Here is a 25,517-nt window from a genome sequence, read left to right as displayed (position 1 = left end):
ATCCCATACCAAAGATAATATATTCTTCTCAGTTTAAAACAATATCTTCATGATGAATCCTGTCTAGTTGCTAGGTAGAATATGTTCCTTTCTCAGCAAAACTTTTCAAAGCCAAAAATTCGTTTCATTACTTACTGTTCCTTTTTGTCAAAAGTAAAAGTACTTATTCTTCTTAGAATATAATATGAACAGGTGAAATCTCAAATCTTTTCATTCCTTTAGCTGATTGACAAATACAAATCAGGTTAGAATTTTTTTTTTATCAAGTACTGAATTAAGGCGTTCCATTTCATCTAACTTCTTTAAAAACTAATTTTAACTTTAAAAAACAATTATTTGTTTATTGTATAAGTATTTGTTAAGAAATTTGTACATAAGAATAGTTAGTTCGCTATGCTTGTATTTGTTGTCCTGTCAAGTATTATCCGGGAGTTCTTGAAAAATAGTCAAATCATATTTTTCAGTTTCGGTGGAGGTTCGATGGCTGGCTTCCAGCTTTTCCTGACAGTCAAAAAGTTTGGATTCTAAGCATGATGTTGAGTAGGATCTTTTCAGGATGCCAATTTTTACCTGGAATAGATATACTATTCGATTTGGTGCTTAGATCAAGATTATCTTTCTTCTAGTTTGGCATTAATTTGTGATGGGTCAAATGATTTCTCGATATGCAGAAGATATTGTTCCATTTTTACATGCATGCAGAAGATACTGGTACCTTTGATCAGGCAGGGTAAAGAAATTTTTATATACTTGAGGTCCTCGTTTATAATTTTAACTGCATGCACAATCTATTTTATTTGGCGTTATTATCATAATATCATGGCCTGAATTTAATTAAACTAAAAAACTCTATATATTAATCTTGTCATTAGTTTCACATAACCGAGTACATATCCTTTTTTATGTGGTGAAAAGTGAAGTGAAAGCATGTACGAGGAGAAAAGCACTAACATGCCCTTCGTCTATCACAATCAATTCAGCAGGATTGGTAGAGTATTTCTTAATCCTTTATGACATGTATGCATCCCCATTCAGTGAACTTCGATAAGTATGGCACAAGCTGCCCACTAGAGACTGTTTGCAACTATTAATAGAGTAGAATTCAAGCAGAGTGAGGGTGTTCCTTCAATGAGCTGAGTTTTTTCTTTCACTGTTTTTAATATGTATGCATAATAGGACTTGGGAATAGCCAGGTCATCGAGATCTTTTCCAAACCACATGCTTATACATTTTTTATGACAGGGATGGGTACAACTCTGGGGTTGTCATGCTTGAGCTGCTAAGGGGAGGAGGCCTGTTGATGATGTAAGCAAGCCAAAAATGTCAAGGAAGTTAATTGTTTGGGTTCAACAATGAGAGAGGCAAGGGCTTTTGGAGAAGAGATGCATCAACCAGAATCCTTTCAAGAGACCAAACATAGAGAAGTTGTTGCATGATCGATGAATGTAGGATTATCGGACTAGTAAATGAAAAAGACTAGAGATGATGACTCTCCTTACTAAGATTTATTAATTAACATAATTTCTTCACAGAAAGCATACCTTAATGCGACAAATTGCTTCTGTTTGAATCTTTCCAATAATACACGACATCCTGAGAACTGCACAAGCCTTTGTTATCTGACTCCAGTCTATCTTGTTTTACTTTTCAATCTTAATAATGCATTCCTATAACATTATCGAAGCTTAAAGGAATCTCTTTGAATCTTAACCTCAACTCTCTAACCAAACCTTCTGCAATATTAGCATTGTCATTACCAACCAAGACCTGAAAATTAGGTATAGATTTTACGATAATTTGAGACAATAGAGTCAACCGCGGTTGTAGGACATTATCTGAACTTCCACTATCGAATGGAAGCCGAAGTGTTATACCAATAATCAATCCTTGAAACTTCCTAATCCAAAGGCCATGTAAAATCAATAATAATTTCACGCCACGTAAAATTATACATAAAATAAAATCGTTCAAGAAACTAAAATGAACCAGTTTTAGAAAATAGAAAACTTAACCCATAAAAGGGTTGACAAATCCAAATAACACACCATCAAAGCTGAAAACAAAAAGTGTAATGAAACTTTTATTGAACTCGCATTAGATAGCTATTGCAGTATTGTTGTACACCCAGTATTATTAAAAATCAATTCATCCTAGAAAGTTTGTTATGTTCAATTTGCCTTGAGTTATTAAAAAATAACCTGATACTGGTTACACATCTAGAAAAACACTAAAAACAGATCGTTTCTCCAATTAGAAGAAAACATATTAATCAAACTATATAGGCCCTTTGCTGGGCATGCCAAGCTACAACCTCTTCGTAAGACATGTTTCCTCCAAAAATATCCAAGGCACTACCCACAGTTACATCCACACGTTCCATTCCCGCACTTTTAATCCTCTCTAGGTCAGCCATTCCAGTCACACCACCAGCATAAGTAACAGGAATAGGTGAATGCTTGCCAAGCAAAGCAACAAGCTCTTCATCAATTCCCAACTTTTTCCCTTCAACATCAACACCATGAACCAAAAACTCATCAGCAAAGTTGGCAAGAAATTCCATTACACCAGGATCAACAAAAACATCACTAAACTTCTGCCATCTATCAGTGACAATTGCATATTTACCATCCTTTTTTCTACAACTGAGATCCAACACAAGTCTCTTTTTTCCAACAATTTGAACAAGATCTTTTAGCCTTCCAACATCCATTTGTCCATCATTGAATACATAAGAAGTCACAATGACGTGGCTTGCTCCCTCTTCTATGTAACTCGAACAATTGTCAGAATTTATTCCCCCTCCAATTTGTAGACCACCGGGATAAGCATGCAATGCTTCCAAGGCAGCAGCTTTGCTCAAAGGGTCTGCACCAAGCATGATGACATGGCCACCCGTGAGTCCATCTCGTCTGTAAAGAGTAGCATATTCAGCAGCCGACTTATCAGACTCAAAATTGGTCACAGGATCCGACCCATCACCCCCTTTCAAGTCTTGCAAGGTTGACCCCACAATTTGTTTCACTTTTCCCTTGTGGATGTCGATGCAGGGACGGAATTGAGCCGCGCATCGAATGGAAGGAGAAAATCTTCGGCTGGAAGGTGAGAAGAGAGTGAGAGAAGAATGGTTATTGGAAAGAAAGATGGGTGAGGTGACGAAAAGCCCGAAGGAATGAGATGCAGAGAGATTTCTCATCATTCCTCAAGGCAACTGTGACAACCCTTCTTCACACAAGAGAAGGAGAGACTCGCATTCTATCGGAATGAACATTGAAGAACCTAAATGGATGAAAATTTTCTTTCCAGGGACCTAATAACCAGGTCACCAATCTCTCTTTGAAGAACCTGTGTTGGGTATTTACTCTACTTAAAGAAAAGAAAACGAGAATGAGAAGATAATGAGGAGGGGACATTCAAATTAGAAAAAACAAAACATTAAAATAGAATCGTCAAAAGTGAATCATACGACAGGGATTACCTTCAGTCATGGCAGATGGGAGACAAACAGAGAATGAAAAGTGCTTCCCAGTTGCAGCAGCCAGTGAAACACGATCCTAGGGTTTCAGGCAAGACTATAAGAATCAAAATGCATTTTTTAGATTCTGGAAAGTGCATTCGAAAATGAAAGATAGCTGAAAGAAGAAACTAGTGAGGTGTAGAAAGAAATTACTCCGTTATTCGATGGCCCAAGAAAGGCCCAAAGTGTTTATGGGAGGACACTAATTTCACGTGTCCTATAAAGTTCTTTTCTTTATAAAGTTTAACATCCAATCTGCCAAGATTTCGAAACCAGCATTAACCTATCTGAAAAGTAACAAAGATAGTATTGAGTTAAAGCTTCACTTTTTTAATTTATTATATGATGCAATTTTTTTTTTAAATTGATAGAAATAATGTTAAAACTTAAAAAGTTTGGAGTTTTTGAATATTGAAGAGGGATTGTTATGACATCTTTTATTTTCTTGAATTCATTGTACATTTTATATTAGACGAAATCTTTGATTTTAAATTATTGAGTTGTAATGCTTGTGTATTATGTTTTGCCAGATAGATAAAAGAAATTAAAAAGGTGAAATTTTTTTTACAAAAAAAACTACTAAGATTGAAAGTTAGGTGGTTCATGTTGAACTAATCCGTTTAGAAGATGGATTAAGGAGAACCGATTCATGTTGATAGCTGTACCATCACGTAACATGCTATCTAAATGTGTATTTAGTTGTTAGTTTTGTCAAATTTTCAGTATTTATGTATTTTTTTTGTATTTTCTTACAATTGTAACAGAAATGTTGTAGATATGAAACGGGACGAATTTAGTGATGAACGTTAGAAGATGTCTGAGAATGTATGTTTGCAATGCAATGCAATGCAGAAGTTGAAATTAAGGAGAACAAGAGTTGAATGGGGGAGAGAAAGTTAGGTTTTGAAAGGTGGCTGAAGACATGACAAGAGAAGCTAAGACAACTTTAACTGTTGCAAAAAGTGTTGGAAAGTAGCATTGCATCGTTGCTTGCTTACCCTTCTGCAACTGCCAACCAACAGTCAGCATGCAACTAACATGCTAACGTTGTTTGCAATACTTTCATTATTAATGTAATGGAACGAAAGGAATCTAACCTCTCTATCTTACTTCCACTCTGCTTCTTCTCATTACCTAGCTCATCTCCCACTTTCACTTTCCCTCCAAGTAAGTATTTCATCACAAAAAATATGTTACTACTGTTCCGACAAGAATCTACGGTGTAATTCATAATTACTCTGTCAACTTAGGTAGTGATGTAATGAGTAGTACCTTATACAACCATGTCGTTACTACACTGAAATTTACTTGAGTAAATTTTTTGCATGGTTTGGTGCTGTTTATTTTTCTCAGTGATACAATTCTGATTTTGAACAATTTTTGCAATTACAAACTGCTTAACTGCTGCATGAATAATCTGCAGCCATAACATGGCTGAGGAACTGGATAAACCGCTGCTTGATCCTGAGAATTTCAACCGAGATGGCATTGATTTGGTAAGTCCTCTAACAAAGGCAGGGCTCAATCAAAATATAGCACTGTTTCCTTCAACGTTTTTCGTTTTTTGTTTCATTACAAATATCGTTGAATTATTTGCATGAAAGATGGTGAAATTACTGAACAGAAAATACGTTTCTGTCATTATAATTAAAAATAAAAAATATTTTATCAAATGAAATAAACTCTTACTATTTTAATTCCGACTTCATTGTTCATTGTTATTTTGATCAGGAGCGTATACCATTAGAAGAAGTATTTGAACAGTTGAGAACATCACGAAGAGGACTTTCATCTGACGATGCCGAAGCTCGAATAGAGATATTTGGCCCAAACAAACTTGAAGAGAAGAAAGTAAGAACGTACTTCTTATAAATATTTATTTTCATAAATTCATCATATAGAGTATGTGAATCAGGATAGATTTGGCCATTCAAGTACCTTGTTAACTCATACCAAGACATAGTTGTTAAAGTAACTTGTTCACTGAGATTTTGAATCTTATAAATTGTGAGTTCTGCATTGTGGTAATTTATTTTGAAGGGCAAGGAGGCATCCCATTTTGTTGCGGAGCCCATGTTTGCAGTTAGCATGTTTGCATCCACTTAAAGAAATTCTAACCCTCAAATTCTACTGCAGGAGAATAAAATATTGAAATTTCTTGGTTTTATGTGGAATCCTTTATCATGGGTTATGGAAGCAGCAGCACTGATGGCGATTATCCTTGCTAATGGTGGAGTGAGTAGAGAACGCAACAATTGTTTTACAATATACCATATGTTATTTCTTCTTTTCGTTCAGGGTTCTATTTTTAGTTTGTATTTCCATTTCTTGGTTCCTCATTTTGAGATAAATTTTCAGGGGGAAGGTCCTGATTGGCAAGACTTTATAGGGATTATATGCCTACTGGTAATAAACTCAACTATTAGTTTTATAGAAGAAAATAATGCAGGTAATGCTGCAGCAGCATTAATGGCACGTTTAGCTCCTAAAACAAGGGTATGTTTCCTTGTTGTCGACATTTACGTAGGAATTCATCACCTATGCCATGCAGAGTGAACATATCTCCTTAAAAAAAGAAATTGTTCTAGTACTATGTTACTATATTGCTTAAGGCTTGTAATGCTAAAATACATTGTTTTCAAGATTCCTTACTTACACAAATTAATGAGTCCCTAATATCTTTGTTCAGGTTCTCAGAGACGGGCAGTGGCAAGAGCAAGATGCAGCAATTTTAGTACCTGGGGATATAATTAGCATAAAATTGGGAGATATAGTTCCAGCTGATGCTCGCTTGCTAGAAGGGGATCCTCTAAAAATTGATCAGGTAAGCCTTTGTTATGAAACAAATGAACATTGTAAATCTAATGTATATTTTTCTTTCTTTCTATTTAGTGATTTTGTAATATACTTTCTCATGACAAACTGGTACAATGATGAAGAAACAGAGTTCATGATGTCCTGGTTTTGTTTTATGCAGTCAGCCCTTACTGGAGAATCTCTACCTGTCACGAAAAGAACTGGTGACGAGGTCTTTTCAGGTTCGACATGTAAACATGGAGAGATTGAGGCTGTAGTGATAGCAACAGGAGTTCACTCCTTTTTTGGAAAGGCAGCATACCTGGTTGATAGTACTGAAGTTGTTGGACATTTTCAGAAGGTAACTTTAAGGAAACTTTGAACTCTTTCGGCATGGTTATATTAATAAGAAATATAGCCAAGCCAAGCTGTTTACAAAGAGCTAGAAGTTTGAATTTGCATAAAAGGATAAAATGCTTTTAAGGAATGTGACGATGCTTAACTTGTGACAACACTGGCAAAAAGGAGTAAGGAGAATATGCATTGAGATTGAAGCATTTGTTTTATATGGAGATTCATTTCAATGCAAAATATACTTTGCAAGTATTTGATCAATCAGTCAAATTTCAGACCATATCTGTTTTTCTTACCTTTTTCAGGTCCTTACCTCAATTGGTAACTTCTGCATTTGCTCTATAGCTATAGGGATAATTTTTGAAATAATTATAATGTTCCCAGTGGAGCATCGATCATACAGGGATGGAATCAACAATCTTCTTGTTCTCCTAATTGGAGGAATACCCATCGCTATGCCAACAGTCTTATCTGTAACACTTGCAATTGGCTCTCACCGTCTTTCTCAGCAGGTCCAACTCTTTAGCTCTTAACTAGAATCAAATTAAGATTGGAAGAAGTTAAGATATTTTCTGCATTATCAATAATATTAGTTTAAAGTTTGGGAATCCTATACCACTTTGGCTAATACACGGGCACGTGGTGTTACCCTCAAAGTTCAAAAGAATGTAGCAAATCTTTATGCTTCTGACTATGCTCTTTCTGTATTTTTACTTCGTTTGTAAGGGAGCCATAACTAAAAGAATGACAGCAATTGAAGAAATGGCAGGCATGGATGTGCTCTGCAGTGACAAAACTGGAACTCTTACACTGAATCGCCTGACTGTTGATAAAAACCTTATTGAGGTTGGTACTTAAAAATGACATATAAAAGTATATTATCTATATTATTGATTCAAAATAACATTTTCATATGTTTTATCAGAATTCAATTACTAAATAATTGGCTGAGAATATAGAATCTAATGTGTTTGTAACTAGTACAACTACAATGCAGTTTGCTCAAGTCACTAAAAAAATTATTTAGTTAGCAACTTCATCATCTTCACAGAAGAGTTTAAAACTTCAAGCTTGTTTGGATAGCTTATACTGATTTTTGAATCATTTCATTCTTCACGAATCATGATGTAACATATCCTAATTCTTAATTACCATATGGCACTACTTCAATTGAACATATTATTTGGTCCCTCCCCAGCCCCCAATTAGCTATTAAAAACGCATTATCTTTTCATGAAGGTTAAACATATTGAGATGCAAAAGAATTCTTAAGAGTTGAGAACTTTTACTACTAACTATTTTTCATGAACAAGCTCTCTTATTATGAATTGTTCAGAGGACTGTTAGGAGGTATTGTCCTTACTTAGAGTTTCACCTTACGTGTTGAACAGGTTTTTAATAGAAATATGGACAAAGATACGGTTGTTCTACTAGCAGCCAGAGCAGCTAGGCTGGAAAACCAGGATGCCATTGATACTGCCGTAGTTAATATGCTAGCTGATCCAATGGAGGTAAATATACCATGTTACTTTAATACAGAAGTTCTCCAAATGTTCATTAATAGAAGAAAATTAATTCCTTCTTCCTCTCTACAGGCACGTGCAAACATCACTGAAGTTCATTTTCTACCATTCAATCCTGTAGATAAACGTACAGCTATAACGTATATTGATTCTGATGGCAATTTTTATAGGGCCACTAAAGGAGCTCCTGAACAGGTATTAAAATTTCTAAAAGGTAGTGAATATCCTTTTCTTATTGCCTAACGCCTCCTACTTTTGCTTCAAATCTAATGCAAAGTTTTTTCTCAATGGACCCTCATGCAAAGGGAGGAGAGAAATTTTTTTGCAATCATGGGAATGCCTTTTACAAAACTTCAGTGTTTTTTGGCTGTTTACTGCATACCAGATTCTAGATTTGTGTCAAGAGAGAGATCAAATTGCCAGAAAAGTGCACGATATAATAGACAAATTTGCTGAAAGGGGATTGCGATCTCTTGCAGTTGCTTATCAGGTTATCAGCATGATACCCTTCTTTCTTCTTAAAGGATCATTAAATGAAGAAAAAGATGTCAATGTTGCTTACTTATAGAAATTTTCAAAATACGTTAATTACTTTAACAATTTAGGATGTCGATTATTATTTTGTCTTAGATAAGTCATTACTCTTTCAGGAAGTTCCTGAAAAATCCAAGGATAGCCCTGGAGGTCCTTGGAATTTTTGTGGCTTGTTGCCTTTGTTTGATCCACCAAGACATGATAGTGCGGAAACCATCCGAAGAGCACTTAACCTTGGAGTCTGTGTAAAGATGATTACAGGTAAACATGAAATTTCAATGGAAGCATAGAATAAAATATAACAAAAGACCATAGTGTGGTGGTAGTTGTTGCACAGAAATGATGAGGGCTACTGCGTGATATAAGATATTTTGTCTGATTCTAATCAAATCGATCTATATTCACTGAATAACTGCAAAAACTCAATGATATTCAAGGTTTATAGAACCAAAGGATCAAAGTGTAACTACAATTATATAAAGCAAATATAGTAAAGGAAATATCAATGAGAGAATATTGTTGGCATCAAACTTCACCAAACATGCTCTGTAATCCTTCTCAATAATACACATAACTGCTCATTCAATGTGTTATTAAAATTTACCAATATCACTATCATCAATGCGTTTAACTCATATTTTCTCTGTGTTGGAACTTACCTGCAACACACCCAAATTAACATATCTTGTTCATTGCTAAATTCTTTTCTCAAATAATAAATTTTAAATATCTTCCAATAAAAGTGGCTGAATAAGTCATCAATCTTTTGTGTACATTCACATTTGAAATGTTTAGGTCAAATAAGCTAGTTTAAACGTCAATGCATTGTAGGTGATCAATTAGCCATTGCAAAGGAGACAGGCCGAAGACTTGGCATGGGAACAAACATGTACCCTTCTTCTTCTTTGTTAGGGCATGAAAAAGAAGAGCATGAAGCTCTCCCTGTAGATGAGCTCGTTGAAATGGCAGATGGATTTGCTGGTGTTTATCCTGGTATATGAATTTGATAGTTAAGAAAGTTAGTTGCTTCTCTCAGACCATATATATATATATATATATATATATATATATATATATTTGGCTCTTGCTTCCTTTCATTCTGTATAATAAATGACTACAACTAGAAAAATATGGTTTTCAGACATCTCACTATCTTAGCTAACAAATAAAGAGAATGATGAAATATTGTTCCAATAGATCAACACCATGAGCCTTATGGGTAAAAAATCTTGCATAATTGATCACTTTTCTTAAACCTTTCGGCTTCCAATAATTTACTGGTAAGATATGAGTTGTTTCAACTAGCCTATGGCTTGCACTGTTTCTTATTTAAGATAAGAAAATGAGTGATTTAAGCAAGAAAATAATTTCTAGTCTGAAGTGATTAGCACCATTTTTTGTTCTTATTCAAATTTTTTGGATGAATATCTCCTATACGTTGTTACGTATCATTTTCAACAGTGTTGCTATTTTACTAATTATGTTGAACAAATATTTTATCAATGTTGCAATTCATACTTTCAGAACACAAGTATGAAATAGTGAAAATTTTACAAGAAAAGAAACATGTTGTTGGGATGACCGGGGATGGAGTAAATGATGCCCCAGCATTGAAGAAAGCAGATATCGGAATAGCTGTGTCAGACGCTACAGATGCTGCAAGAAGTGCTGCTGATTTGGTCTTAACCGAGCCTGGGTTAAGTGTCATTGTTAGTGCTGTGTTAACAAGCAGAGCTATATTCCAAAGAATGAAAAATTATACAGTTGAGTGTGTAGCATTCCTCTTCTTATGCACTACGATAGAAATATTCTCCTTTCACCTTTTTATACAATATGTAGCCTCAACAAGAAAGCAAGACTCTTAGGAGCTAGAAGAATATAGTCAAAGTGTCTAACTGAAACCTAGATTGTTCAAACCACCAGTCATTATAATTGTATCAATCAGTAATAACTCGGAGTGTTTTTCATGATAATATTTATTTGATGTTCATTTGATTGCTTTCTTTAATGCAGATATATGCTGTCTCCATCACCATAAGGATAGTGGTAAGAAAAGTTCCTACCCCCAATTTCAGAGTCATTTTTATAGATTATGTTTTTCTCTATTCTTGAATTTATATCTAAACATTAAAGTTCCTTTGGACGAGCGTCTAACTTATCAAACCGAATGCAGGTTGGTTTTACTCTCCTGGCATTAATTTGGGAGTATGATTTTCCACCCTTCATGGTCTTGATCATTGCAATACTAAATGATGGTAGTACTTCTGATCATTTCTTCACCCCAGTACTGGACATGAATTATAAAACTTCCACTTTCCTTTTCTTCCGTATCTACTTAGTCAAGCAATAGATAAAAACTATACTCACCATTTCTTTTTCCAGTTTATGACAATGTAATAGAAGAGATAAATGCATCATAAAGTTACGAGAAAAAAAATAAAATGCGTGATTCATCTTTTCTTTTGGTTTTAGAGCATCCCACGACTTTTTATTTTCTCACTCAGGAGTGTAAATGTTGCAAAGTTATAAAATTCTAGCTTGAATATAGAATCATAGGGTACGAAATCTCAGAAAACAAATCATCTTCATTTGAGAGTAACAGAAGTTTTTCTTGACATAATAGTCTTACTTTGTTACTGGCGAAACTTAACAAAGGGATAACACAAGTTTTTACAAGGTAGGATTGAATAAATAACCATAGACATAACAATAGATGGGCAATTAGGCCAAATAAGATGTAGTAGTGATATGTACGATCTGTAGTCATAACATTTTAATTTTGAACTAGGTACTATCATGACCATATCTAAAGACAGAGTGAAGCCATCCCCGACACCCGACAGTTGGAAGCTACCAGAGATATTTGCAACAGGAATAGTGATTGGAACTTATCTTGCTTTGGTCACTGTCCTATTCTATTGGGTAATAGTTGAGACCACTTTCTTTGAGGTACACAAGTTTTTGTCTCTCCCTCCCTGATCTTGTTGTTAGACCTAAAATGAAAATCACATTTCACTCAATTTATAAACATCTTTGAGCCGAAAAAGTATTGTTGCAGACCCACTTCCATGTAACCTCATTATCTAGTGACAGCGAGAAAGTTTCATCAGCTGTATATCTGCAAGTTAGCATCATTAGCCAGGCTCTAATCTTTGTTACTCGAAGCTATGGATGGTCATTTCTAGAGAGACCCGGAGCTCTGCTGATGTGCGCCTTTGTAATAGCTCAACTGGTAATGTTGCATGCCTCAAGTGTAAGGAAGTTAGATTGTTTTAACACATAAAATAGTGGTTGATGAAGAATGTGATGTATGAATTGGTTAGGTGGCGACCTTAATTGGTGTGTATGCAAATATCAGTTTTGCAAAGATTAGCGGAATTGGATGGGAATGGGCTGGTGTTATATGGTTGTACAGTTTGATCTTCTATGTACCATTGGACATCATTAAGTTCACAGTGCGTTATGCTTTGACTGGAGATGCCTGGAAACTCCTATTTGAAAGAAAGGTAAGTGGGAAAGTGAGAAAGTTTAGAGAAAGTTTCGAGAAATTTCAAAATGCGTAGCTTGACTTTTGATGTGTTTTTGTGTTGAACAGACTGCTTTTACATCAAAGAAAGACTATGGAAAAGAAGATAGGGCTGCAAAGTGGGTTCTTTCTCAGAGGACTCTACAAGGACTGCATCTCATGGCCGCCGGAGGCCTGGAGGTAAACGGAAGACGCTCTTCTATCATAGCTGAACAGGCCAGACGACGAGCTGAAATAGCCAGGTACTTTTCTCATCTCATTCACCACTTTTGCTCCCAATCATCTACAAGAAACCTCTTTTAACTCTCAAAATGCATCAAACTTTGCAGACTAGGGGAGTTGCACACTCTCAGAGGACATGTTGAGTCTGTTGTCAGACTCAAAAACTTACACCGCAATATCCAATCAGCTCATACAGTCTGATGCATTCCTTCTACCATTATTGCTTATTACTTCTGTTTCTCTATAAAGTTTGCATCTTCTTCCACTCCCTCCAATTTTGCACCTCCCTCAACGAATCTTACGCATAAACTAAATCTAATTTTTTACTTCCTTAGTCGTCCTTCGTAGCCGTAGACGCAATCCTACTTTATCTTCTTCAGCTTGTCCTTTTACTCTGTGTTTTTATCTTCAAATTCTTAAACTTGTCGGAGCTGTTACTTCTTGGAACGGACAGAGAATCTGACTGTCGGCGATGTTAGGGTTAGGGAATATTCCGTCTCTACCCAAACCATTTATTATATGTATGCGAATGTCACCGACAAATTGAAAATAAATCAAATCAATACTAATTATTTTTGCAATATACAATCAATTAATAATTGTATAATTGTATTTATTTATTCTCTTTTGTTTTATTATGTCCTGTGGCTGTGGCTGTTTTCCTAATCACCGCCAATTCTTTTACCATATACCGTTAAGTTTAACGAAGTTAGAACAAATTTTGTTTTATATTCTTTCTTTCGACCAACCCGTGACACAATACTTACTTGTCGCCTTCGGACAAGCTATTCTTACTTTCGAATATATCTCTTATTTTTATTTTAATAATTTCAGCACACTTGCATATTTTTTAATTTTTAAAATAAATTAAAAACGAGAAAAATTGAAATTAATAGTACATCAGTAAAAGGTCAAAAGAAATATTTTCTCAAGTTTAACTGGTCCTTTAAATCTAAGATTGGAGGCAATAAAAAATTCGCGCATTTTTTTAATCTTATATTTTTTAATAGATTGTTTGAGTAAATTGTGTACTTTTTTTATTTATTAAATGCCGCACTTTTTATTTATCGAAGAAACACAAAGATAGAAGACAAAAAGAAATAGAGAAATAAAGAATTCTATATATATTAAAGATAGTGGTTGCAGGTCTGTTTTAGCATTATTCGGGAGACATGGTGGATATTATATTTTAATATTTCTTTATTTAACACTAGATGTTCTTTAAGGAAATATTAATTAAAAAATATCATGTGTTAATTTTATATCGAATTTGATTTACTTGTCTTTTCAGATTACTATATAGATTAAATAATATGAAAAAATTATGAATTAGAGTAATTATTCGATTAGACCACTCTAAATGAATATGCTCACAGGAGCATATTCATTAATACAGATTTATGAGTGGCTTATAATGGAAAAATATTATGTACAAATTAAAAAAGGAATTTTATCATCTTGTAACTTGACTTTCATACGTATAATATACATATTTTAGGATGAATTTATGGCATTGGACAATCTTCTCAATGGAAATCTTTATTTTCTCTCTCATATAAGCTTTTATGAAAAAGTTCATCCTCATGTTTTGATAGAAAAATTTACTATTTTTAGAAATTCAAATTCATTTAATTTGAATTACTTTCATCTCAGTCGATTAGTTTTTAAATACTTTATTTAAATAAGTTGTTTAAAATTTATTACATTATAATTTTCTAATTTTAAAATAAAGTATTTCAATTGCATTAAATGCAAATATCACAACTTCAATCTTTGCAAACATTTACTAAAAACCATTACAAAGTTGACAACAAATCCAGTCAATATAATAATAATAATCTTACTCACGTTATTAAAAAAATAATAATCTTACTCACAAATTATTAGAAGATCGAAAACTACTATTAAGTCTAATTTATTTATAAACTGTCATCAATGTATAGGAAAAATAAATAATTAGAACTGTTTGGCTAATAAATCCATGATTGTCAAATTAACAACATTCCATGTACAATGATTTGTAATTATACAATAATGTAAAAATATTTAAACCAATATTCAAGCTTAGACTTTATTATAAGTTGTCACTTCAAACCTTGGCAAAATTTTTCATTTACCACCTTCTTTAATATTGAATTATTTATCTTTTACCATCACTACTATAGCTTTTAATAAATTGCCCTATTTTAAAATGAAAATAATATTTTAAAATTAAATAAGCAATTTAATATTACAATATCTAAAAATATATCTACTACGTACAAAATAAAGAATTATAAGTAATATGTGAATTTATGTTATTTTACTTTTGTGAACAACTATAATAACTACTTTTATAAAATATTTTAAATTTAAAAACATATTTAACAACTTTTCCATATTTAAATTATATTTTATTGTCAATAACAAAACGGTTAAATGCTAATACTCTTCTTTAAAGATGAAAAATTATGATATAAGAAAGTTATTAATATAACAATTGAAATTAATTTGAACATTATTTTAAAAGATTAAATCACATATAAGATAAAATACCAATAAAATTTATTATTTTAAAATTTCGAGTTTAATTAGTGTCTCCTCCGTCATTTTTATTCGTATCAATTCATTATGCGATTATATGAAAGATAATATACGTTTTAATCTCTATTAATTACTTTATTTTGCTAAGTTTCTTTTTTTTACTATGTGGAACAATATCACTACGTTGTTCTATAGTAATAATTTAGACAGCACATACCAATATATGTTACATCAATGGAAAAGAATTACGTTACATCATAATTAAATAGTAATTTCCGAAAACAATAAAGTACATAAAAATTAAAAATTAAAGATGTTATTCAATCCGAATCACAACCTAGAAATTATTGAACACTCATTATTACCCCCAAAAAACGGTCTTTAAAATAGGTGGCATTAGTTCAAACGTCTTTTTCCATTATTATTCTGTAATTAGAAAAAAAGATAATTCCATCATTAAAATTAGACAAAGATGAATGTTTTGCGTCACTTGCTTTCTTTTTAGTAATTTATTAAATTTTGCATGACATCATTTCAAGTAATTGGTTTCTTTGACTTTCCTTCTTCAGCTTTGTCATAGCCGTTGGCATGAAAGCCACATATACCAATACTCGCTTATTCACCAATACGTATATACAGACATAAATACATAACAGAAAATAAATATTATTGTATAATAATAAATTTGTAGAAACGTGTCTTTCATTCGTGTCCCTGTACTGTGAAGGCTACTTAAATTGTCTTGAAAGAAAAATCCAACACAGAAAAATCCAGAAAAACCAATCTTCACAAAAATTTTCTTTCTTACTTCCCATCACAACTTCTAAGGGAAAATCATTATTACTTATAGTAATAGTGAGGTACTATTATTGAAGTATAAATTTAGTTTTATGTATACGAGTACTGTGAGAGGCACTGTGACTGTGATAAAGTAAATAAAATTTCCATGGCTTTGGATTCTTTTGGCAATTCGTGCTGGCCAGCTTTACTTGGCTATGGGGGGCAGCATTAGTATAGACCCATAAAATAATCAGAGAGAAAGATTAGAACTTGCTGAAAAGGGGTGACTGAAAAACCCTTTCAGCTTTCTGGGTAGGAAGGATTTTGTGAGAGATGGTGGAGTTTAGAAGGTTGTTACTGTTGCTGTGTATCACTTCCTGCATTCTTTGTTGGATGCCCAATGGTGCTACTTCTGCTACAGATCCAAATGATGGTTAGTCTCTTCTTTCACTTCACTTCACTCTATTTCTCTGTTTGTTGCTTTTTGCATTGTGCTATTCTTGTAAAAACTTGCTTTCTGCCATCGTTTCACTTATGTGCTTTGAACTGTCCAAACAATTTGTTTGGAGTTTTTAGTTTTCCTTTATTCTGAAACAATGGGAAGCTTTGTAGCTGATCTATTCAGTGGCTCACATCACATCAGTTCTATTACCGTGATTGTTAGTGCTTTAGACAGTTTGTTGGTTTTCTCTACGAAGTACCGCTTGCGTTGCATGCCTATGGTCTCGTCAAATGAATTGTATTTTTCCTTTCCAGTTTGCACAATATGTTCTGTGCACTTGATTGTCGGTTCTTACTACTTTGTAATTGGTTACCTTGCCTTGCGTCATTTCTAAGGTTTATGTTCTTCCAAGTGCTGAATAAGTCATTATCAATCCTAAAGTTCTCTAACAGTCTTCTGCATTATTCGGTTGTTGATGGAAGTCTCACTTCTTTCTTTTCCGTGTATATAGCTCTTACCCTTCAACTTTTTTATAAGGAAAATTTTCAATTTTTCCCCTCTACCTCCCTGTTCAACTTTCATCAACTGTGGATCATATGCCAAAAAATATGTAGTAGTAGTGAACACAAAGTCTGAGAAAAATGTGCTGCTTGTTTTAGTAATCACTTTCTGATATTTTAAGGCTTTATGAGGTGTTTTTTGTGTGCGTTTTATAGTTTGCCGACACTCTTGGTCTTTCCTTTTTCACCCCCTTACGTTGACTTCTTATCTTCAACATCTCGTGTTCAGTTTGATGTACAAGTAAATCATGCGTGCGTTATATTTCGCAATCAAATAAAGCTAAAAATTCTCAAATGTAAGCAAAGAAGTGTACTGAATGGTAATGTTTACAACGCACTGGAGCATGTGCGTTATTTTATTTTTTTTGTGGCGAGCCCTCTATGCTGCAGCTGCCCTTCTGGACTTCGGAACCATCCTTTATAGTAGCACTCAGCAAGCCCTTGTCCCGTGAGGATAAATGCTTTAATAGCTTGAGCAGTAACGTGGAAATGTGATAACTTCACCTGTGCTTAATTCCAAAATTCTTGTCAATGTTGTATGTGGACTTCTTTAATCTTATCTCTCAAATGGCACATTTTAGATCTGCCATATTTCAAATATGGGATTTGGGCAGTTCATACGAAGTGATTAAAAATAAACCAACTACTGCAATGGACTACTTGGCCATTCTAACTTCTGATTGGCAAATCACTAACAGAATCTTGTAGGGTTTAGGTTTCTGTTTAAGGTTTGAGTACCCATTAAATAGCTTGTTTTTACCCTTTTTTGTATTATATAGTTCATGTCTAGTTTAATGCTGTACAATTCCTTATTTGTCTTGTGTTGTCCACATCTTTAAATCCTCAACAAGCAGCCAGCATTGCTTTTGTGACCCTTCAGAATATCTAGAATGTTTGCTTGATGAACATCTGATGATTTTGAATCTCATTTGCATCCCTAAATACGGACTTGTATGGGTGCATTATGATCCTTCAAATAACTGGGTTTTGTACTGGCCCGATGATATAATTTTGAAAGGTTTTTCTTCAGGTGCCTAATATTTGGTGATGCTATTTTAACTAACATTATGCACACAAAAACAATTACTAATCTTCTATCCATACTACTTCCACCCAGGAAATTATGATGTACCATTCTGAGAATCCTTGGTGAAAGTTGGGTTTCTTTTTAGTTTCTACGCTTTGGTATTTATAAACTTGCAACTTTTATAGTCTATGAATAACCAAGTAATTGTCAGAAAACATTTTCTTAATCCGTATTCATGGCTAAGGTCCAAATTATTCACTTTTGTTTAGAAGTAGTATATTCAAGGATTCTATCATAATGAACTAGTTTTGCCTGAAGAGAAATCTATACCCTGAAATATGTAAATGGATCATGTTGAGGCCATAACCTATTAGATAATGAAAAACCATAATACATGTATTAGGTTTACTGAATATTTTTATTTTTGGAATGTTTTCTGCAGCTACTGCTGTGAGACTTTTATTTCAAAATTTGAACTCACCATCCCAGCTTGGTTGGCCTGTTAATGGCGATGATCCATGTGGGCAACCTTGGAAAGGCATTTCTTGTTCAGGCAACCGTGTTACAGAGATGTATGGTCCCACTCTTCACTTTATATAATTTGATCATTACCTTTAGGCTTTGTTGCTTATTTTTAATGACTATTGTTTGTGACTTCTCAGTAAGTTATCTAATCTTGGACTGACTGGGTCGTTGCCTTATGGATTAGAAAGCTTGACATCTTTGAGCACCCTGTAAGATTAATGGTCTCGTTCCTTACATATATTCATTGCTATCATTGTGTGACCTTGTAAACTTTTGTAGAGACATGAGTGGCAACAGTCTTGGCGGCAGCATACCATACCAGCTCCCTCCATATGTGCAGCGATTGTATGTTTCAATTAATATGGGGTTGTTACTCTTCAGTGTATTTTATTTATGATATGATTTGTAACGTTCTTAGTTCTTTGTGTGCAGAAATCTTGCTTATAATAACATCACAGGGACTGTTCCTTACTCTATTTCAAACTTGAACGCTCTTACAGACCTGTGTGTAATTTTCTTCTTGTAAATTTACATAGTTGCACTGTATTGACCACCACTACAAACACCTCAAATAATTTTTTATTTTTTTTTATGCAGGAATCTTGGTCACAATCAGCTCCAGCAAGGACTGGCTGTTAACTTTCTTAATCTTTCTGCCCTCTCTACATTGTGAGAATTTGTCTTGCCCTTCAGCTGCATAAAAACAGTAGTCTAAATGGCTTTCAAGTTATTGTTACCTTTCTATAAAGATTTGACCCTTTTCATCTTATATATGTTTTGATAATGCTTTTTTAGATGAATTACTATTATGCAGTTGAATAGTTTTACAGTATTAGTTCTAATTGCATTTCAAGACATTTTGCATGTGAAAAGAATACATATATATGTGCTGTTGAAATATGTTTCATGTGATATGGTTTTGGTAATTTCATTATTTACATGCGGCTACTTTTGATCCTTGGTAATACCAAACAATTGTGAGCCAAGTGGGCTTATATTTTTTCCTTATTACAGGGATCTCTCGTTCAATTCTCTAATTGGTGACCTCCCTCAGACCATGAGCTCACTTTCACACATAACAACCTTGTAAAAATACTGACTGTTGGTGTTTTCTGTTAGTATATTACATTTTATTGATTGCATTCTAAGTTAATTTGTTTATATCTGGGCAGGAATCTGCAAAACAATCAGTTTACGGGCACTATTGATGTCCTTGCTAATCTTCCTCTGGATAATCTGTGCGTCTCTGTTGTATCATATGACATAGCTCCTTTCCTATATTTCCAAAATGAAAAACTTGAAGCCAATTGTATTTATTGTCTTAAATTATTCTCAGGAATGTGGAGAACAATAATTTTACTGGATGGATACCCGACCAGTTGAAGGATATAAACCTACAGTAAGCATTTCTCATTGTCAGCAATTTGGTAATTCGGAATCAGATTTTCATCATAAATTTCTGTGGAGCTCTAATATTTGGAAAATTTAACATTAGGAGCGGTGGTAATGGATGGAGCTCCGGACCTGCACCCCCACCTCCTCCTGGTACACCTCCCGTACCTAAAAGGAACAAACACCACCAGTCTGGAGGGGGAAGCAACACTACCCCAGATGTCAGTGACAGCAGCAGCAGTTCAGTTGACACGGGCAAAAAGTCCGGTATAGGAGGTGGCGCCATTGCTGGAATTGTAGTCTCTGTCATAGTTGTTGGGGCAATAGTAGCATTCTTTCTGGTGAAGAGAAAATCCAAGAAGACATCTTCAGATTTAGAAAAGCTGGACAATCAATCCTTTGCTCCACTTCCCTCAAATGGAGTGCATGGTCTGCATCTTGCATACTATTTCAAGATATTTTTTCTTTAATGATGAGGGCATCCTTATTGTTGTGTTTTCTAGATAAATTTATAATTATATTGCCAAACTTTACTGTTTAAGAACAAGACCAACTTGTCCTTTATTTGCTGTTATATATTGCCGGTCAGTCTTTTTTCTCTAGTAATCTGGTTATTACCAAATTAAAGTTTGCAATTCAAAATTTGGCATATTATTTTTCTTTTCAACTTTATTATCCAAATTGACATATGTGCCATAATGCAGAAGAGAAGTCAGAGCAAACATCCTCTGTTTCAGACATGAAGACCTTTGATACTTCTGCCTCCATAAATCTTAAACCCCCACCTATTGATCGACATAAATCATTTGATGATGAAGAGTTCTCCAAGAAGCCCACAATTATGAAGAAGACTGTAACAGCTCCTGCAAANGACATCCAGCTTGCCATAAGCATGATATCCAATCCTCCAGCATAACAAAGATTTATACCTGTTAACTTGCCACAGAAGTCATTGACATGATCATGGCCAGTGAAAACTGCCTTCACATCTCCTGATTCAACCAATGTTGTGAAGAAACCAGAATTCACAGACGCAGAACTTATGCCTTCTTGTTTCACGCCTGTGAAGTTTGATGAATCAAAGTTAGCATATTCAGGTAATGGAATGTGAAAGTACGCAAGACCAGGTGCAGGTTCTTTCTGAGGCACTGGTCCATTCATGTATGCTTTCTGCAGAACAAAGAGCAAATAGTTAATCCAAAGATATATCAAGGGAAAGAAATGAAAATCAGCTCTGCGTCTAATGAATAGTCTCTAACTTTCATCCATAACCCCCAATAAAAAATAGAAAGAGAAACAGGATGAACAGTTTAGCGGATCTTTGGAGAAAGTGTACAGGAGCCAAAATATAGTTAGTCAATGAAACAGGTAAATAATACCCTAAGTTTTTTGGATGTCCGTCGGAACCAAAGTTGCTGAGAGGGTTTGATCCAGCCGTAGCCAGGAATGAAAGGAACCTTGGAGTAATCTCCACTGTCGAGAAAGTAGAGATTGAGCACTGATTTATTTTCAAAATCAGTACCCTTAACTCCTCCAACCTCTAAATTATAGTTCCCATAACCATTAATTATGTGTACACCCGGAGGATTGACAATAGATAAAGTGTTTTTCATCCCAGCAATATATTTCATCACCCCTTTCCTAGAAAGGGATCCTTCCTGGTCATGGTTGCCCAAAACAGCTACCCAAGGAATGTTTGAAGCGATTGCAGGAGCAAATGCCTCGTCCATTGATTTGGTCGGATCTGAGGCATCATGTCCAAATATATTATCCCCTGTCACAGCAAAAATGAATACACAAAATCTTATATAGCCAATATGCTCAATAAAGTAAAAGTTGCAAATTCCAAACTTATATAGCCAAACTCATTCAATTCCAAACAACATGTATGAAAATTTATCCTTGTGACCACAATAATAAAATAATTGGGGGGAGGGATGATGTTTCCAAAAGAATCATCTTTGTGCACTCAAATAGAAAGAAAAAGATAAAAACGAATGAAGAGGCAAAAGAAATGAAAAGTAAAAATAGGAATTGGGAGGAATAGAAACCAGTGAAGACAATTAGGTTGGGTTTCTCAGCAAGGATGATCCTTTGGATGAAGGCGGTGGTGTTGAGGTCAGAGCAAGAAGCATACTGAGAACGCAACACATCCAAGCAATGGGTGGTCTTCCCATTAGCATAGTGCAAGTCAGCAATCTGCAAGATCTTGAACTGTCCGTTTTCCCCGAACCGCAACTTCTGCTGTTGTGGCGGCTTTCCTTCCGTGGCCGCCGAGAAACATATCGAAATGAGGCAAAAGCAATAGAGTGGAAACAAAACCCATTTTCCTCTTAGTGCCATGCCCACTCCAACCATCACCAATCATCATTTCATGGCTATACTAATCAAATGCTTTTTAACTGTTGCTTATAATCAAGACAATTTCACAGTGTTATTACCAACAAAGACAAGCAACACGACAACATACACTGTCAACAAAGGCAGCAAAAATCCTTTTGTTTTATGTTTGCATCAAAGGAAGAGAACGAGAAGAATCGTGCTCTAATGATGTGGAAAAATAATCTATATAAACTCATTTACTTAACAACTATTTTATAAAGTAATTAATTTTGCAAACAAGCTGTAAGTTAGTTAACTCAAGTAATTTTCAAACGCATTATTAAGACCATATTATATGTAGGAAATAATTTATTCCCAAATAAACTATTTTTGTAACAATAAATTCATCTCTACGATAGATTGCCGGTAAATTTTATAAAAACATATTATATTACTATTTAGCTTCTTTTTATAAGATTAATATAATATACAAATGACAACAAACTTCTTAAGTTAGTTTATTGTAAAGATAAATTAAATTTGAATTCACTTTCATGATATTAGAATTTATTTTGACAAATTTTGTTAGACCTAATATACCATTCTTTATCGTTCACAAATATTTAACCCTAGGCACAACATGTAGATGTGCGTTGTGAGAGTGATAGATATTTTACATTTGATAAAGATAAGATTAAATTATACTCTATAACTAAGATCAAATCTCACTTGATTTTGTAGGAAGGATTAAATCAAAAGGCTTAAACTTAAAATTATGATTAATAACACACACATTTCATATACATGTATTACACATTTGTTTTTTCTTTTTCTTTATCTCTCCTTTCATCACATTATAGATGTTATAAACTTATTAAATTTATTCTCTTTCACAATAAGTATTGATCAACCTATGAATATTTTTCTAAAAACTTGTCTGCATTACTAATTTTAAACTTCATTATCACGAAAATGATAAGAGAGTATATGCAGAAGCCATTTCAGAGATTCTTCTGAGCTAGTAACGGTGATAAATATGGTACAAAAAATGATGGAAGTGCAGATCACACACACACACATGACATGATCCAACTCATGGCTTGGCTCCGTTACATAATGAAGAAAGTAGGGAAAATTAAGATGATGAAGTTGGTGGTAGAATCAGTACTACAGCTAGAACTAGAACTGATGTGATGATGAAAATGAAACACAATCAAAGATCCTTAGATTTTAGTTCCAAAGGAGAGAACTTGAACCAAGGCACCCATGTGGAAGTTGTCTTCTGATAAAGCCTATAGGCCTCTTCTCTGCTCTCTTGTTTCAACATTCGCTCCTCCACAAGCTTTGTCACATAACCCAGACACATGCTATTGGCCAAAGCTCCTATGAAGGTCCATCCATGTCCCAGCTTCCATGCAAACACAAACACTCCCCACCACCACAACTGCTCTCCAAAGTAGTTTGGATGCCGACAGTAATACCACAACCCTTTCTCGAGAATCGAAACCTCTGTCTTACCTGCTTCTTTTAGCTCCTTGTTTCCACTCACAAAGTTGTAAAGCTGAGTATCGGCAATGTATGCTATGACAACACCAGATACACACAAAACTATGGCTACAAAGTCCCACATGCTAAGAGGCTCGTTGACCGAGTGGATGACATAGAATGGAAATGATAGTCCAATCAGAAACACCTGCAAAGGTGAAATCGATACACTTAAATTTAAATGGAAGGTGCAGATAGATATTATATAAACAGGGTTCGTGCTTCTTTAATGTAAAAGCACAGAAAGCTAGAAATGGTGAGTGACCTGCTGAGGCACGTAGATGGCGAAGAAGGAAGCCCACCACCAATGCTTTCCATACTGATGGCTCAAATCAGTGAAACGCCAATCCTCCCTGGCACCCCACTGCCATTTTTCTCGCCTGAAGTAGTTGTGGATCAGCCTGATACTCCACACCCAAGTCAACAGAATCACCGTCCTCGACCTCAACCAGTTATACTGAGCCAAAGGATGAGTCGAATAGTAATGAACTAGCATCACAGGTATCACCGTCCAGTACGGGTCGATCATCTGTACCGACAGCAAAAGGTGTGTGTCAAGCTCAAAATCAAACCAGAAACGAAACTGCATAAGTGAAGAGAAGAAAAGAGGGAAGTGAAGTGGAAAGTGTACCCAGTGGCTGGATTGGATTAGGCCGATGAGCCAGAAGAGCAGATTGACATTGAAGAAGAAAAGGACATTGGCAAATAGTAAAGGATGGTGATAACACCATGTCCAAAGAGTTGACAGAGAAGATGGAGAGTGTGGAAAGCCACTGATGGCAGAATGGAAGGAGAGATAAACTAGGATGGAGGGCAGAGGGACCAAGAATGCTATAGTAGCATTCTTCAGATTGCTATATGTTGCCATGTTGTGATTTGTTGTCATGGTCTTTGTGGCTTCCACTTTTATAGCTGTCGAAAATAGAAGGGAAGCAAGGCATGCAGAGGCTCCAAACAAAATTCAGCACAATTCCCTTTATGTTTCTACTTGTGGTTCCCCACACAGCACGCCACCAGGTTATCAATTAGCCTGATCCGTTGTTCCACACAATGATCAGGGGATTCTATGATCCCAATGTCTGTATATCCACGCCCGTTTCATTTGACTTTTATGTCTTACTGTTGTCTAGAACTATTATCAAATTTCAGAAAAGTGAATCTGAGAGAATAAATCATTCTCTGATACAGATATATCCGAGTTCATTATCTAAAACTGCAACCAATGCAGTTTGATTTGGACCTAATGAATGCCTCTCATTATTAGTCGTGCATGTATATATATTTTAGCATCAATTACTCTTTCAAAGGAAACCAACGAAGCAGGTTAAAATTTTTTGAACTATTTATCCCCGTGGAAGAAGTTCAGTTTCTCCTCAAGTCTAGGATCATCCATGCTGTATAATTGTTAGAGTTGGAGACAGCTGCAGTTTGCTTTTTGAAAGTTAACTAGAAAGATTTTGAATGAGTTAAGGAGCACGAAGAAGAAGGGGAGAGAAGTATAAAGGTAAACGGGGCCATCAATCGAAAACCGAAACTGGGTAAATCATTAAAGTAAAAGCAAATGATAACCTTAGCAGTGGTGCAATGATGTTTGCCTCCAACAGGAGTGTCCCTAATCATACATTAAAAACCAGTTGCATGACAACTTAATGATACAAACTTAACCTGCAGCATAAATTCCCGCCATCAACGGAGAAAAAGATGAACAATTTAGGGATCAATAATGGCCACTCAATTAATGTGTATCTGTTTATGCACCTCAAAATCAGAATACTATTAAACAACAACTTGCTGCCATTCCTTATTCCTCAGCATGCCTAGGCTATGCTAATCCATATATGAATATCGGTTTTGGAGTTTGGCATGCTAAGTTATGGTAATTATTTAAAACAAGAAATATAAAAGAGAAGTCTATTATAATGATGATGATAT

The 25,517-nt window shown here is 34.7% G+C and overlaps 4 protein-coding genes, 1 long non-coding RNA gene and 1 pseudogene across 6 annotated transcripts; 3 read left to right on the top strand and 3 right to left on the bottom strand.

Moving 5' to 3' along the window:
- Positions 1 to 835: 835 nt before the first annotated feature.
- LOC148203205 (uncharacterized) lies at positions 836 to 1,601 on the top strand. Its single transcript, XR_015784088.1, has 2 exons — positions 836 to 988; positions 1,243 to 1,601. It is a non-coding gene; the product is annotated as an uncharacterized LOC148203205 (long non-coding RNA).
- Positions 1,602 to 2,054: 453 nt separating this feature from the next.
- Positions 2,055 to 3,633, bottom strand: LOC124843130 (1-(5-phosphoribosyl)-5-[(5-phosphoribosylamino)methylideneamino] imidazole-4-carboxamide isomerase HISN3, chloroplastic-like). The gene is made up of 2 exons (XM_047319778.2): positions 3,476 to 3,633; positions 2,055 to 3,360 (listed from the first exon to the last, which is right to left on the bottom strand). The coding sequence occupies exon 2, from the start codon at positions 3,194 to 3,196 to the stop codon at positions 2,270 to 2,272; it is 927 nt and encodes a 308-aa protein (XP_047175734.1). The 5' UTR covers positions 3,197 to 3,360; positions 3,476 to 3,633; the 3' UTR covers positions 2,055 to 2,269.
- A 961-nt stretch (positions 3,634 to 4,594) lies between these two features.
- Positions 4,595 to 12,861, top strand: LOC148203204 (ATPase 10, plasma membrane-type-like). Its single transcript, XM_088105732.1, has 22 exons — positions 4,595 to 4,681; positions 4,938 to 5,010; positions 5,246 to 5,365; positions 5,651 to 5,749; positions 5,873 to 6,010; positions 6,204 to 6,338; positions 6,492 to 6,671; positions 6,970 to 7,176; positions 7,391 to 7,510; positions 8,056 to 8,175; positions 8,260 to 8,382; positions 8,573 to 8,677; positions 8,838 to 8,982; positions 9,553 to 9,714; positions 10,246 to 10,484; positions 10,735 to 10,767; positions 10,895 to 10,976; positions 11,510 to 11,670; positions 11,780 to 11,953; positions 12,045 to 12,227; positions 12,317 to 12,489; positions 12,577 to 12,861. Exons 2-22 carry the CDS (start codon positions 4,945 to 4,947, stop codon positions 12,668 to 12,670), a joined length of 2,859 nt encoding a protein of 952 aa, XP_087961858.1. The 5' UTR covers positions 4,595 to 4,681; positions 4,938 to 4,944; the 3' UTR covers positions 12,671 to 12,861.
- Positions 12,862 to 15,782: 2,921 nt separating this feature from the next.
- On the top strand, positions 15,783 to 20,592 carry LOC148203203 (protein STRUBBELIG-RECEPTOR FAMILY 7-like; the record flags this gene model as incomplete). The annotated part of the gene is made up of 11 exons (XM_088107061.1): positions 15,783 to 16,205; positions 18,244 to 18,373; positions 18,464 to 18,535; positions 18,606 to 18,671; positions 18,759 to 18,830; positions 18,924 to 18,995; positions 19,341 to 19,412; positions 19,499 to 19,564; positions 19,663 to 19,725; positions 19,822 to 20,147; positions 20,423 to 20,592. Coding segments are annotated over exons 1-11 (1,209 nt in total), but the record flags the coding sequence as incomplete, so codon positions are not given.
- Positions 20,593 to 20,595: 3 nt separating this feature from the next.
- On the bottom strand, positions 20,596 to 22,235 carry LOC148203202 (putative inactive purple acid phosphatase 29 pseudogene; annotated as a pseudogene). The gene is made up of 3 exons (XR_015784395.1): positions 21,770 to 22,235; positions 21,098 to 21,492; positions 20,596 to 20,888 (listed from the first exon to the last, which is right to left on the bottom strand). The product of XR_015784395.1 is annotated as a putative inactive purple acid phosphatase 29 pseudogene (transcript).
- A 731-nt stretch (positions 22,236 to 22,966) lies between these two features.
- LOC148203201 (uncharacterized protein C594.04c-like) lies at positions 22,967 to 24,815 on the bottom strand. The gene is made up of 3 exons (XM_088105730.1): positions 24,217 to 24,815; positions 23,851 to 24,114; positions 22,967 to 23,733 (listed from the first exon to the last, which is right to left on the bottom strand). Exons 1-3 carry the CDS (start codon positions 24,469 to 24,471, stop codon positions 23,254 to 23,256), a joined length of 999 nt encoding a protein of 332 aa, XP_087961856.1. The 5' UTR covers positions 24,472 to 24,815; the 3' UTR covers positions 22,967 to 23,253.
- Between the last annotated feature and the right edge of the window lie 702 nt (positions 24,816 to 25,517).

The sequence above is a fragment of the Vigna umbellata genome, chromosome 2, assembly GCF_029865625.1.
Source record: "Vigna umbellata cultivar VRB3 chromosome 2, Vumbellata_1.0, whole genome shotgun sequence".
NCBI lineage: Eukaryota > Viridiplantae > Streptophyta > Magnoliopsida > Fabales > Fabaceae > Vigna > Vigna umbellata.
The sequence above is the reverse complement of the archived record's forward strand: the minus strand, read 5'-3'. Positions and strand labels throughout refer to the sequence as shown.

Bases quoted from the DNA above. Each gene is read 5' to 3' on its own strand.
- LOC148203201 (XM_088105730.1), bottom strand. From the start codon at position 24,471: ATGACAACAAATCACAACATGGCAACATATAGCAATCTGAAGAATGCT. The intron at 24,115-24,216 runs GTACACTTTCCA...CTGTCGGTACAG, and splicing joins TAATCCAATCCAGCCACTGG to ATGATCGACCCGTACTGGAC. The intron at 23,734-23,850 runs GTCACTCACCAT...TCACCTTTGCAG, and splicing joins CCATCTACGTGCCTCAGCAG to GTGTTTCTGATTGGACTATC.
- LOC148203204 (XM_088105732.1), top strand. From the start codon at position 4,945: ATGGCTGAGGAACTGGATAAACCGCTGCTTGATCCTGAGAATTTCAAC. The intron at 12,228-12,316 runs GTAAGTGGGAAA...TGTGTTGAACAG, and splicing joins AACTCCTATTTGAAAGAAAG to ACTGCTTTTACATCAAAGAA. The intron at 12,490-12,576 runs GTACTTTTCTCA...CAAACTTTGCAG, and splicing joins CGACGAGCTGAAATAGCCAG to ACTAGGGGAGTTGCACACTC.
- LOC124843130 (XM_047319778.2), bottom strand. From the start codon at position 3,196: ATGATGAGAAATCTCTCTGCATCTCATTCCTTCGGGCTTTTCGTCACC.